This window comes from Oncorhynchus mykiss, chromosome 12 (genome assembly GCF_057628025.1).
Source record: "Oncorhynchus mykiss isolate SJ-2025 chromosome 12, ASM5762802v1, whole genome shotgun sequence".
Taxonomy (NCBI): Eukaryota; Metazoa; Chordata; class Actinopteri; order Salmoniformes; family Salmonidae; genus Oncorhynchus; species Oncorhynchus mykiss.
The window spans coordinates 15,952,326-15,965,927 of NC_143033.1; the positions used below are offsets into that span (position 1 = coordinate 15,952,326).

General features: G+C 43.1%; 1 protein-coding gene across 1 annotated transcript; it reads left to right on the forward strand.

The window, feature by feature from the left end:
* Nucleotides 1–734: 734 nt before the first annotated feature.
* c9 (complement C9) lies at nucleotides 735–13,108 on the forward strand (the record flags this gene model as incomplete). Its single annotated transcript, NM_001124426.1, is given in 12 exon segments — nucleotides 735–815; nucleotides 943–1,051; nucleotides 1,212–1,365; nucleotides 5,816–5,957; nucleotides 7,805–7,943; nucleotides 8,331–8,564; nucleotides 8,771–8,910; nucleotides 9,100–9,200; nucleotides 10,853–10,984; nucleotides 11,497–11,672; nucleotides 12,334–12,556; nucleotides 12,675–13,108. Coding segments are annotated over 12 exon segments (1,804 nt in total), but the record flags the coding sequence as incomplete, so codon positions are not given.
* Nucleotides 13,109–13,602: the final 494 nt, after the last annotated feature.

Genomic DNA, 13,602 nt, shown 5'->3' on the forward strand with positions numbered 1-13,602 from the left:
TACTTTAGCTAGCTATGCTGTGCTACTTTAGCTAGCTATGGTTGGTAAAGCGGGACAACAATTTTTTTTAACATAATACCAGTACATAGTATGCACATTTACATCACAGTTTGGCACAGTGCATTATTTATGACAGTTTTATAACCTTAACATCAAAACAGAAAAAAAGCTGTCACTAATCTCACTGTGTTCTTCACAGAGGTGTTTGAAGCTTGCTTTTCCCTCCTCTATAAGGTCACACCAATGAAGTGATGTGATTTTGATCATGTGGTTTCTCTACAAGGATTTAGAAACAATAGTTTAGATTTTCACTTGTCAGACCAAGAAATAAACTGTCCCAAATTGAAAATATGGTTTGGCTCAGAGTACACAAAATGGTGTGTAATGCCTCCTATCAATATGATATTAACATTTGTCATTTTTGTGTGATCAGGAAACGTCTTGAGGATTTCAGAAATGTATCATATGTTGGGATAATATGTTGGATAGAAAAATACAAAATACACTGTATTTCGAAAATCTGTCCATTTATTCTAATACACAATAATTGTAATAAATTGTGAAATAGGGGATAGTCCACTAACTCTACCATGAGTCCACTGATAACACTCTGGGTTGCGTTTTTCCATAAATCAAGATCCAAACTATCGATTTGTTCTGCAATCATTAACAGAAAGGCCTTAAATATAAAGCAAGATATACCAACCTTCTGTTTATCATTCTGCCGTTATGAGGACTGAGGTAGCTGCTGCTCTTCTCCTGGGGTTCTGTGCTGTGGCTGTGTCTGTGTCCGTGTCTGGTGATGAAAACAGAACGTACGTATGCTCTATTTGACACAAAATACTCTCATTACTCTTGTTTATTCTCTCATTACACAAAATACAATAAGAGGACACTTGTTCTAGTAATCTGAGCTCTGAACCTTATGTGTGTAACCCATAGAGGCAAACGGGACACTCGGGAGGTCAAGGTGGCTCCCCCTGACCCAGTGGACTGTGTCTGGAGCCGCTGGTCTGAGTGGACCCCCTGTAACAGCTGCACCAAGATACGGGTGGGTCTCAGATTAATAAAATATACAGATCAGGGCCTAGCAATTTGGCCTCCCAGTCTCTCATTTTTCTCAAATGTCAGACTCAAATGATTCGTGGCTTAAAAAGCATGAGTGAAAGTTTGTATGCTCCTTAACTGTTTGAACTCTGTCATGTTGGCAGCACCGTTCTCGGAGTGTGGAGGTGTTCGGCCAATTTGGTGGGAAGCCCTGTCAAGGACAGCCAATAGGAGAGCAGCAGGCGTGCACCAGTGATGCTGTGTGTGAACAGGCCCTGCCCTCTGAGTGCTCCAGCACTGAGTTCACTTGTGAATCAGGTACTGTACCTCCCAATTAGGTCACAGCCATGAGTATGTCTGTGTATGGTGTTACAACCTGGCCCAAGATTGTAACAAACAATGGGAAACCACACACTGAGTAAAGGAATAACAAAATTAATTTATTCCATAAATAAAGTAAACACTCACAACAATAATCAGATGAAGGTCAGTAAATTAGATGTCAACATGGAGAGAGGAATCTCTTGCTGAATGGGGAAACAGTGGCTTTATGCCAGAGCTGAGCTTTGACAAGTGTGCTCCATCAGCACTGACAACCCTCCCAGCTCCACCCACCTCACCTACTCCGCCCACCAATCTCCTGCAGGAGCAGTACTGAGAAGAGCTTTAACATCCGCAAAGGACCATTGACATAATGGAGACCAGACAAAGTTGGCCTTTGCCTTAAGCAAGTCAGTAAGGGGTGCGGCCTCAGTCTAAATATTCTTACAAAACTGTGGTTGTAGCCGACCATCCCAAAAAAACACTGGAGATCTTTTTTAGTGGTTGGACATGAGTATAATGATCAATGGCCAAAACTTTAGCGCGTACCGGCCGTACTTCCCCCTGACCGACAACTTCACCAAGGTATGTCACAGTTGCCAGGGCAAACTCACACTTTGCCAAGTTAATGGTAAGTCGAGCTTCTGCCAGGCGACCAAACAGTGCTGCTACACGGCACAAGTGTTGTTCCCATGTATCACTGTACACAACTACATCATCAAGGTACACAGCACATCCCTCCAAACCAGAAACAACCCTGTTCATAAGGCGTTAAAAAGTGGCTGGTGCATTTCACGGAGTAGTAGAGGTTGGCAGAGCTGGGAGGGTCGTCAGTGCTGATGGGGCACAGTTGTGAAAGCTCAGCTAAAGCCACTTTTTCCCCATTCAGCAAGAGATTCCTCACCATGCATACCTTTGGTTGTTTTGTTGTGGCTTTGGTAGTTGACACCTAATTTACTGACCTTCCTGCCTCATCTGATTATTGTTGAGAGTGTTTACTTTATGGAATAAATTCATTTTGTTATTCCTTTACTGAGTGTGTGGTTTCCCATTATTTGTTACAATCTTCAGCCAGGTTGTAACAAGTGGGGGCTCATCCGGGACACTCTCTTGGTTACCTATCAGAGATACGTAACCCTCAGTAATGAACGGTTAATAGATGGATGCACTGTCAACCATACCCAATGGTTCTTTTAACTGGTCCTGAGGTGGAACATTTGAATCCCTTAACTTAGAAGCAGGTGTCGCTAATTCCATAGGCTTTACGGGCACATTAACCCCAGAAGGCCTAGCTTTAACGCTAAGGACAGGGCATTCATTTTTCCAATGACCTTTACCACGGCAGTAATTGCAGATTTTGCCATGATCTGACTTCACATGGGAACCACAGTCAACCCTTGAGACAAGGTCAGGCCCAGTAGGAAAAAATGTAGTCCCAAAACTATCCCTACAACCATCACTGCTAAAACGGGGTTCCCCAAAGTGACCTTTATGCCTCAACACATATTCATCAGCCAACACGGCAGCCCCAGAGGCGGTCTGCACCTTATGCTCATTTATGTATGTGGCAAGGCGGTCAGAGACAATCTTTGAACTGCTCCAGCACAACTGCTCGTAGGTTGTAACATCTAACGAAGTGCACCATCCATTAAACTGGGTGTGCAAATCCCGTGCGAACTCAACAAAAGTCTGTTTGTTAGCTATTTTCCAGGTTCTAAACCACTGGCGATACCCTTCTGGAACCATCTCATAGGCGTGCAACACAGCAGCTTTAACTTCGCCCTAGTTTTGGCTGTCAGCAACGTTAAGAGCCGAGGAGGCCTCTTGTGCTTTCCAGTTAGCACACATTGAAACATCAATGTACGGTCGGTGTCAGGCCAATTCGTGGAATCTGCTACCCTTTTCATTGAATTTCATCCGGAGCCTAAATTTTCCAGCTACATTGAAGGAAAGCTGAGCACGAACTCCAGAGAAATCACCGTAACTGTCATTAAGAGATGTCAGAGAGCTTACCATCTCTGACCATGTAACGGTTTTCTTCCTGGGAAGGAGAGGAGGACCAAAATGTAGCGTGGTTATTTATAAACATCTTTAATGAAAGATGAAACCGTGAACACTATACAAAATAAGAAAACGTGGAAAAACCAAAACAGTCCTAACTGGTGCAATACACAGAGACAGGAACAATCACCCACAAGATACCTAAAGAATATGGCTGCCTAAATATGGTTCCCAATCAGAGACAACAATAAACACCTGCCTCTGATTGAGAACCACTCCAGGCAACCATAGACTTACCTAGAACACTCAACTGAACAACCCCATAGACTACAAAAACCCTAGATAAGACAAAACACATAAATCACCCATGTCACACCCTGGCCTAACCAAAATAATAAAGAAAACACAGAATACTAAGGCCAGGGCGTGACAGACCAAGTCTAAACGGACTTGTTGCAGCGTCAGTTTGGCACACTCCGTTTCCGGTTTAAACCTTTCTACCTCCAACTCCTTTTCCAACGCTTGTTGCTGTTTTAGTCCATCATGCTCTAGTTGTAGCAACAACAGTTATTTTTGCTGTTCAAAAGATAAGATTGGATTATGGCTGTTTGAGTGGACCGAAATGTAGCCAAACCAGGAGAAAACAACTCCATTAGAATGCCGGATTCAATCAAGTTGGCCTTTAGGATGGACTTGGCCTTTAGTACGGACTTGGCCTTTAGTACGGACTTGGCCTTTAGTACGGACTTGGCCTTTAGTACGGACTTGGCCTTTAGTACGGACTTGGCCTTTAGTACGGACTTGGCCTTTAGTATGGACTTGGCCTTTAGTACGGACTTGGCCTTTAGTACGGACTTGGCCTTTAGTACGGACTTGGCCTTTAGTACGGACTTGGCCTTTAGTATGGACTTGGCCTTTAGTACGGACTTGGCCTTTAGTATGGACTTGGCCTTTAGTACGGACTTGGCCTTTAGTACGGACTTGGCCTTTAGGATGGACTTGGCCTTTAGTACGGACTTGGCCTTTAGTACTGACTTGGCCTTTAGTATGGACTTGGCCTTTAGTATGGACTTGGCCTTTAGTACGGACTTGGCCTTTAGTACGGACTTGGCCTTTAGTACGGACTTGGCCTTTAGTACGGACTTGGCCTTTAGTACGGACTTGGCCTTTAGTACGGACTTGGCCTTTAGTACGGACTTGGCCTTTAGTACGGACTTGGCCTTTAGTACTGACTTGGCCTTTAGTACTGACTTGGCTTTTAGTATGGACTTGGCCTTTAGTATGGACTTGGCCTTTAGTACGGACTTGGCCTTTAGTACGGACTTGGCCTTTAGTACGGACTTGGCCTTTAGTACTGACTTGGCCTTTAGTATGGACTTGGCCTTTAGTATGGACTTGGCCTTTAGTACGGACTTGGCCTTTAGTACGGACTTGGCCTTTAGTATGGACTTGGCCTTTAGTATGGACTTGGCCTTTAGTATGGACTTGGCCTTTAGTATGGACTTGGCCTTTAGTACGGACTTGGCCTTTAGTACGGACTTGGCCGTCTCTTTCAGACATTTATCATCAATCTCCATGTTATATGTCGCAATTCATAACAATTGATCTTTAGTATAGCAATCCAGAAGCTCCTCCCTCAGGACTTGGAATAATTACTCAATGTTAGCCATAGTCAAACAGTCAACGAACAAAAAACCTGCTCTCGCCCCAATTGAGTACCCCAAACCAGACAAAACAGAATCAGTGTCAACCACACAGGATAGAAAAAAAACAAAAAAACAAGTGGAGCTTCCCCAAGACCTATTACTAGCTCAACCTCATTCTTCATGCACTTTACCCCGCTGTCACAGAAAAAGCACCTAGCAAGCTGGTTACCCCACTGAGCCACAGATGTGCTCCTGAGACAACTGCCCCAGCCATGGTCACCACAAAAAAAATAACAAAGAACTAACACTGCCCAACATGTGTCAACTGCCACAGCTACATCAAAACAACCAAAGGTATACATGGAGAGAGGGATCTCTTGCTGAATGGGGAAACAGTGGCTTTATGCCACAGCTGAGATTTCACAAGTGTGCCCCATCAGCACTGACGACCCTCCCAGCTCCGCCCACCTCTACTACTCCGCCCACCAATCTCCTGCAGGAAGTAAGCACAGCAAAACCCAGTAGACAGAGCAGGGAGGGGCTGTCACAATGGTGCCTCCATTTTTCAGATCGAATATGAAGCTGAATCTGTGTGCATCAAAGCTGGTGGCAATATTACATTTAGGGCAGGACGTTTACTCTGAGCAGCTATGGACTAAAGTTAAGTTAACAGTAATACAATTTACACAGTTGCAGTAGTGCTATTGCAGTGAATTAATTGATAAAACTGTCATCATACACTGATCATGCACGTTTCTGTCTGTCTGTGTTTCTCGCTCTCTCTCCCTCTCTTTGTGAAGGTGCATGTATTAAGTTGAGACTGTCGTGTAACGGAGACTATGACTGCGAGGACGGGTCAGACGAGGACTGTGAGCCCGTACGTAAGCCCTGTGGCACAAAGTTGTATGACACCAACGAACAGGGCAGGACTGCAGGATACGGGTCAGCACAGCAGCACTTACCTCTCAAACACCTGGACAGTAGCAGACCAAATAGGGTTCAAATAGTATTTATTTTTGTTTTAAATATTTTACATCAGATTAGTTTGTTATTCACATGCACAGGATCGCAGATTGATTCGCAGGTTACAGTGCAGTTTTTATGCTGCAAGCTCCTACAGTTCAGGTCAATAAAATAGAAGTGAATGAGACAATCAGAATAATAATAATAATATACACATTTACAACTGTACAATGATAAATGTCCATTGGAGGGTGTGCAGGGTAAGTGTCCGTAGAGGGGGGGAGCAGCAGGGGAGGGAAGTGAGAAGTGAATGAAACAATAATAAAAACTAATAATATATACATATTTCCAGCTGTAACAATGATAAATGTCCATTGGAGGGTGTGCAGGGTAAATGTTTGTTGAGGTTGAAGAGTTGCTGCCTTGCCTGCTTCACTACGGTGTCCGTGTGGTTTGACCATTTCAGCTCATCAGAGATGTGTATGCCGAGGAACTTTACGTTTTGTATCGTCTCCACGATGGCACCGTTGATGTGGATGGGGCGTGCCCAACCTGGTTCCTCCTGAATCAGCTCCTTTATTTTGCTGATGTTGAGGGAGAGGTTGTTTACCTGGCACCACGCCGTCAGAGTGCCTAACTCCTCTCTGTAGGCCGTCTCGTCATTGTTGGTAATCAGGCCTACTACTGTCGTGTCATCAGCGAACTTGATAACGGAGTTGGAACTGTGTGAAACCACAAAATCACGGGTATCCAGGGAATACAGAAGGGGACCTAGGATGCACCCTTCTGGGGCCTCTGTGATGAGGATCATTGTGGCGGAGGTAATGTTGCCACCTAGGGGCGACCCATCAGGAAGTCCATGACCCAGTTGCATAGAGAGGAGTTCACCCCAAGGGTCGTGAGCTTTGTGATGAGTTTAGATGGCACTATGGTATTGAAGACAGAGCTGTAGTCAATGAACAGCAAACTCATGGCACGTCCTGACCATAGAAAGCCTTTATTTTCTATGGTAGAGTAGGTCAGTTTATATTTTCTATGTGGGGTTCTAGTTAGTTTTTTCTATGTTGGTGTTTTAGTATGATTCCCAATTTGAGGCAGCTGGCTATCGTTGTCGCTAATTGGGGATCATACTTAAGTAGCATTTGGGATATTGTTTTGTGTTAGTGCCTGTAGCATCTCTGTAGTCACAGTTCGTTGTTAGTTTATTTGTCTTTGCTTAGTTTCACTTTCTAATAAATAATGTGGATCTCAACATTCGCTGTGCCTTGGTCCGTCTCTACAAACGATCGTGACACCTCACATACTGTATGCATCCCTTTTGTACAGGTGGGTGAGGGCAGTGTGCAGCGCAATGGTGATTGCAGTGTGCAGCGCAATGGTGATTGCAGTGTGCAGCGCAATGGTGATTGCTTCGTTCGTAGATCTGTCAGGGCGGTAGGCGAATTGGAGAGGGTTGAGTGTGTCAGGGGAGGGAGAAGGTGATGTAGTCTTTGACTAGCCTTTTGAAGCATTTCATGATGATGGAAGTTAGTGCTACGGATCGGTAGTCGTTCAGTTACTTTCCCTTTCTTGAGCACGGGGATGATAGCTGCACTTGATTGAGTATGCCTGGTGCAATGGAATATTCCCAAAAATGCAAACCTCGACTCCAGGCACACTCAAAGACACAAAGTAAAGAAAACAAATACTATTTGAACTCTGGTCTGCTCCTGAATGCTCTCCAGCAGCCACTAAGGTCTGAATACAGAGCTCTCTGACATGTCCATAGAAATACTTATTATATTAGTGTTCTTTTAAGTTCTGTGTCTGTCTTTATGCTGTGACAGAATCAACATCTTGGGCATGGAGCCCCGTATAAACCCCTTCAACAACGACTACTTCAATGGGATGTGCAACAAGGTGAAGAACATCAATAACAACGAGTACAACAGGCTGCCTTGGAACGTGGGCTTGCTCAACTATGAGGTGAGTAAGGCCTAGCCTGGAATTTGCCTTCACTTCAGTAAAATAATATTGAAACAGAGATATTCAGCTCAGATTTCAGACTAAGATGAATCACTTCTCCGTCCATAAATGTAACTTTTCTTGCATTGTAATTTCAAATCATCTTTATGTAATTTCAAATCAGTTCTTAAATTGCACTGACCCAAACCATTCTGGCTTTATGATATTGTCTGTATATTTGCTCAAAGTTCCATCCCACATTGTGACAGACTATTAACATCTAGTAGCAGGCCAATGAGCATGTGAGATTTGCTTCTGGGTTCGAAGATGAGACAATACAGTATGTAACACTTCAGCAAATTCAAACCTTGGTGATTGACCTCTGACCCCTGCATGTGTCTTTCCCAGACTATAGCAGAGGAGACCGTTTCCAAAGAGATCTATGAGGACACATACACCCTCCTGAGGGAACTGATGACTGAGACCAAGTTGACTGTGAGCGCTGGGTTGAACTTAAAATTCACCCCCACAGAAAAGTCTATGGCCAAGTCCAATACGACTGTGTCAGGAGGGGTTGGGTTGGATGCTGAGTATGACAGGACACAGATGATCAAGGAAGTCTCGGAGTACACTACCATCAAGGTACAGTAGGCTTCATGTTATACTGAAGTGTACGCTCTCTGTACCCCATGGATAAAATACTTTCAGTCCATTTGTATTTGTTTATTTCATCCATCTTGTAAATCACAGTGGCTTTATACTTGCCGGAAGTCTAAAATGTCTTGGCTGATTGAGTTTAAACTCCCTGATTTGAATTTATGAATTGATGTTGGTTCTTGTCCAATCAGAACAAGAGTTTCATGCGCGTGAACGGCCGTGTGCAGCTGAGCACCTATAGGATGCGTTCCCGGGACCTTCAGGTGGCTGGGGAGTTTTTAGAGCATGTCAAGTCTCTACCTCTGGAGTACGAGAAAGGACAGTACTTCAGGTTGGACTGTTATTATTACACTAGAAACACATTGTTTTTGTGACTGTATCTTGTGTAAATTGATATATAATGTATATAAATTGTTGTGTGTGTGTATTTGCCTACTCCTGCTTGGACAATTGTGGATGGATTAAGTGTTTTGAGTTAAGTTGAATGGAATTGAATGGAATTTAATTGAATGGAATGCAGCTTTCTGGAGGACTATGGGACTCACTACACCAGGAATGGGAAGTCTGGAGGAGAGTACCAGCTGGTCTACGTTCTCAACCAGGACACCATCAAGGACAAAAGTAGGGATCTTAAAATCGTATTGTTTTTCTACCAACACCACTCTTATTAAAGGTCCAATGCAGCTGTTTTTATATCAAATCATTTCTGGGTAACAATTAAATACCTTATTGTAATAGATTTCAATTAAAATTGGCAAAAATAACTTTTTAGGAAAACTATTTCTTAACAATAATTTTATAGGACTGGCTGGGAGTGGTCTGAGTGGGGAGGGGAAACCGGAAAACTAGCTGTTATTGGCAGAGAGGTTTAGAACATTGTTACTGGTCAATTAACCTATTTACTGTATGGTGTTGTCACCATGGAAAGCCGGAATTCCCGCCAATGCAAACCTGCTGATTAGAAGTTCCTGTGTAGAGTGCATTTTTTACCAGCAACTATCAGGAAACTGGATGGTTATTTTCCGTGAAGAAAAATTGGTGGGACTTGCTTTAAACTCTTTACAAGTATTTTTGTGGTAGTGGAAGAAGTTTAAAATATTTGACTTAAGTAGTTATTGTTATTGCTGTTTTGATTTCAGATTTGAATATATGAGAAGTAGACCAAGGTGTCATACCCTTTAAGTTTTTGTCTACGACATATTGTTGAGAAAAGTGGTCAAGGTAGCTGATTAGTGTTATTAGTAACAACGTTTACTCATTGTCTCATGCTTGAATGCGCTCCCACATTGTTCTAATTTGAAAGTTCTGAAAAGTTCCATAGCAATTCATTCAACAGTGGGAACGTGGCTAAATTAGTTGCTGTGGTTATTAAAACATCTGTAGCGCTTGATTGGTAGTAGATATTTCTGTTCGTATTTCCAGATATGTATCGCACAGAAGTAGACCAAGATGTCTACTTCAACTTTGGTCAAAATGTCAGTTGTTAGGAAAAAGTTGGCCATTTTTTTTTTAATGCAGTTACTAAAACGGCTGTATTGTTAGATCCTTGGCGGATATTTTTGTTCAGTGGACTGATTGGAATAGCAGAGAAGTGGATGAAGATTTCATACCCTCTAACTTCTTGTCTAACTTGTTGGGAAAGATCAAAATGTCCGTTTTTAAAGTTACAGAAAATGTTGTTGATGCTGTAATGGTACCAGATAATGATGTTATTATTTCAGATTTGAAGAGCAGAGAAGATGTATAAGTGTTTAGCCAAAGTAGCTGATTTGTGTCAAATGTTGCATTGTTGCATTTACAGTGAATGGAAGTTTGAAGTGATGATGTCACAATTAAAGTAAATGAAGATGGACAGAAAGTGTAAATAATATCAAACAGTTGTATACAAGCCCACTATTCCAGACCAGTCTGCACATTTTAAAGTTTGAAAGGCGTTTCTATCTTAAATGGTGTAAGAGGGGTTTTGTGCAGAAGAAGTATGACGAAGATTTAACGTCGGGACTTTTGCCATCTGATAAAAATTTAAAACAACATTTTGACTGCACTGGGCCTTTAAGAGGCTACCACTGATACATGAAACATCAATACTAGCTAGGGCTCTTATTCAAAACAGCCCAACATTGTATTGAGGATAAGAGAGAAAATATTTGGTTCTATATGCATGTTTTTTTATAATGATTTGGGAAAATGAATGAAATGTGACCATATAAAAACCTCTCCTGTTTGCAGTGATGTCCGTATGTGATCTCTTAGCAATGTTGTCTCTCCTATAGAGCTGACTGAGAGAAAGCTCCAGGACTGCATTAAAGTTGGAATCTCAGCAAACTTTGACACCAACATCGGGATTGGAGGAGATGCCCACATCAGACCCGGACACTGTAAAGACACTGTGAATAAAAACACAGGTCCGTCAACACAAACATACCGTTTATCTAACCCTTATTTTACCAGGTAAGTTGACTAAGAACACATTCTCATTTACAGCAAAGACCTGGGGAATAGTTACAGAGGAGGGGGGGATGAATGAGCCAATTGGAAGCTGGGGATGATTAGGTGCCCTGATGGTATAAGGGCCAGATTGGGAATTTAGCCAGGACACCAGGGTTAACACCCCTACTCTTAAGATAAGTGCCAAGGGATCCTTAGTGACCACAGAGTCAAGACACCTGTTTAATGTCCCATCTGAAATACGGCACCCTACACAGGGCAATGTCCCCAATCAAGAGTGTCTCCTACTGGCCCTCCAACACCACTTCCAGCAGCATCTGGTCCCCCATCCAGGGACCATCCAGGGACCAACCCTGCTTAGCTTCAGAGGCAAGCCAGCAGTGGCATGCAGGGTGGTATGCTGTTGGCACACACACACAACACCCACCCTCCTTGATTCCTGATTCCTATGGTGGCTCTGTATCCACAGCTGAGAAGGAGGGCAAGGCGCTGGTGGATAAGGTGATAACTCTAGTCAGGGGCGGAACCCTGGAGGCTGCTGTCGCCATGAGAACCCAGATAACGAAGGAGGGGCTAATGGACGTGACGACCTATCAGAACTGGGCCCGGACAGTGGGCGATGCCCCTGCACTCCTCAGCAGTGAGGTGAGGGCACAATTCCAAATCCATCCCATACTGTCTCACTCCTATAAACACTGTGTAGATCTGAAAGAAGGTGTTACATTGCCCAAAAGGGATTGTTAAAGTTGTATTTTTGTAATAAAAAATACATACTGTATGTATATTAAAACATACAATCTACCTGCAGTGAAGCCCCCCCTCCCCCCAAAAAAACAACCTCACCTTCCATTCCCCCCAAGCCACAGTCCCCCAACAGCCAACAAAATGAACAAAAGAGAAGAAAATGTAAACAAAGGAAAACACAAACACAAACAGAAAATAACAACGGAAAACAACAGAAAACAAAATACATCCAGGACAACAAACATCATAACAGCAAGGCCAACTGAATACGTTTCAGTGCATGTTTGCACTATTTACATCTGTGTATGAGTGTGTCCGTGTGTGTGCACATGCATGGGTTTGAATGCGAGTGGATGTAACAGCGTTGCCCCTCGGTGTCATTCAAATGTATTTTTAAAAACTTTTTGTTACTTTTATCTTTGACCGTCATTCTATCCCATGCCCAATAACTCCACTTCCATCTGTCTCCAGTTCACATCACAACTCTGTTTCCTTGAGTTGTATTGAACTGAATGTTACAGTAAGTCAGTTTCCTGTCCTGTCTGTCTGTCTCCCCTCATAGCCAGAACCCATTCAGACCCTGATCCCACTGAGTATGCCTGATGCGAACACCAGGAGGCTTAACATGCAGAGAGCCACTCAGGAGTACGAGGCTGAGTACAGTGTGTGCAAGTGTAAGCCCTGTCACAACGGGGGCTCTCTGGCCCTGCTGGATGGGAAGTGCCTGTGTCTCTGTCTGCCCCAGTTTGAAGGTCTGGCCTGCCAGGATGCCAAGGCTGATAACAGTGAGTGGAGCCAGCCGTTGTATACACACGCATGCCCAAGCATGTATGCACGCACAAGCACACTGTCCTATGTATATAGTTAAAGCTGTCAAGCTGAAAATATAGTTTTCTTCTCCAGATAAGAATACTAAAACCCCCGTGGAGAGTGTTCCTCAGGAGGGGAACTGGTCGTGTTGGGCAGCCTGGTCAGGCTGCAGTGGAGGAAAACGTATAAGGACCCGCAGCTGTAACACACAGGGCCTTTCTGATGCCACCTGCAGGGGAGACATAGTCACTGAAGACTACTGCTGAGCACACTCATACAGAACACTATGATGACACAGCATAACTAACGGAACCCCATACATGTAGACAAAGAGGAGTTAATGCATCTTATACACATGTTCGCTCACGCACTCACACTCATACACACACGCAAACACATCCACACGCACGCGCCAGACACACACACATATGTCATTTTTTAATATTAAAAACTGTATCAATGTATTCCTTGAAGTAGTTCTGTTTTACAAATCAACATTGCCAATAAAGTTTGACCTTTTATTGAGAGTTCATGATGAAAGGTATCCATACAACATGAAAACATCCCATTACATATTTAAAATTCATCCTAATCTCAAGTGTTCACTAGACTGTGACCTGAAGTAGCTTCCTTTGACTGATCGTCTAACAAGAAACTATTCCGCCTTGTGGCCAACAGTGTTAATACAATTCATATGGTCCTTAGAAACCTTAGGTTTGTCTTCATGATCATCTTTGATAATCTCATAATCTCAAGAAGTTAAGGGAAATGGAGGCTTGGAATGCATTTTAACCGAAACCTATTGCTGTTGTTTGGCAATCTTAATGTCATGATTCCTCCTTCAGGAAACCAAATATCTAGAACCATAATGTTCTCGTGTTAAAATATGCACAAAGTGTACAAAACATTAAGGACACCAGCTCTTCCACGACAGACTGACCAGGTGTATCCAGGTGAAAGCTATGATCCCTTATTGAGTTCACTTGTTAAATCTATTTCAATCAGTGTAGAAGAAGGGGGA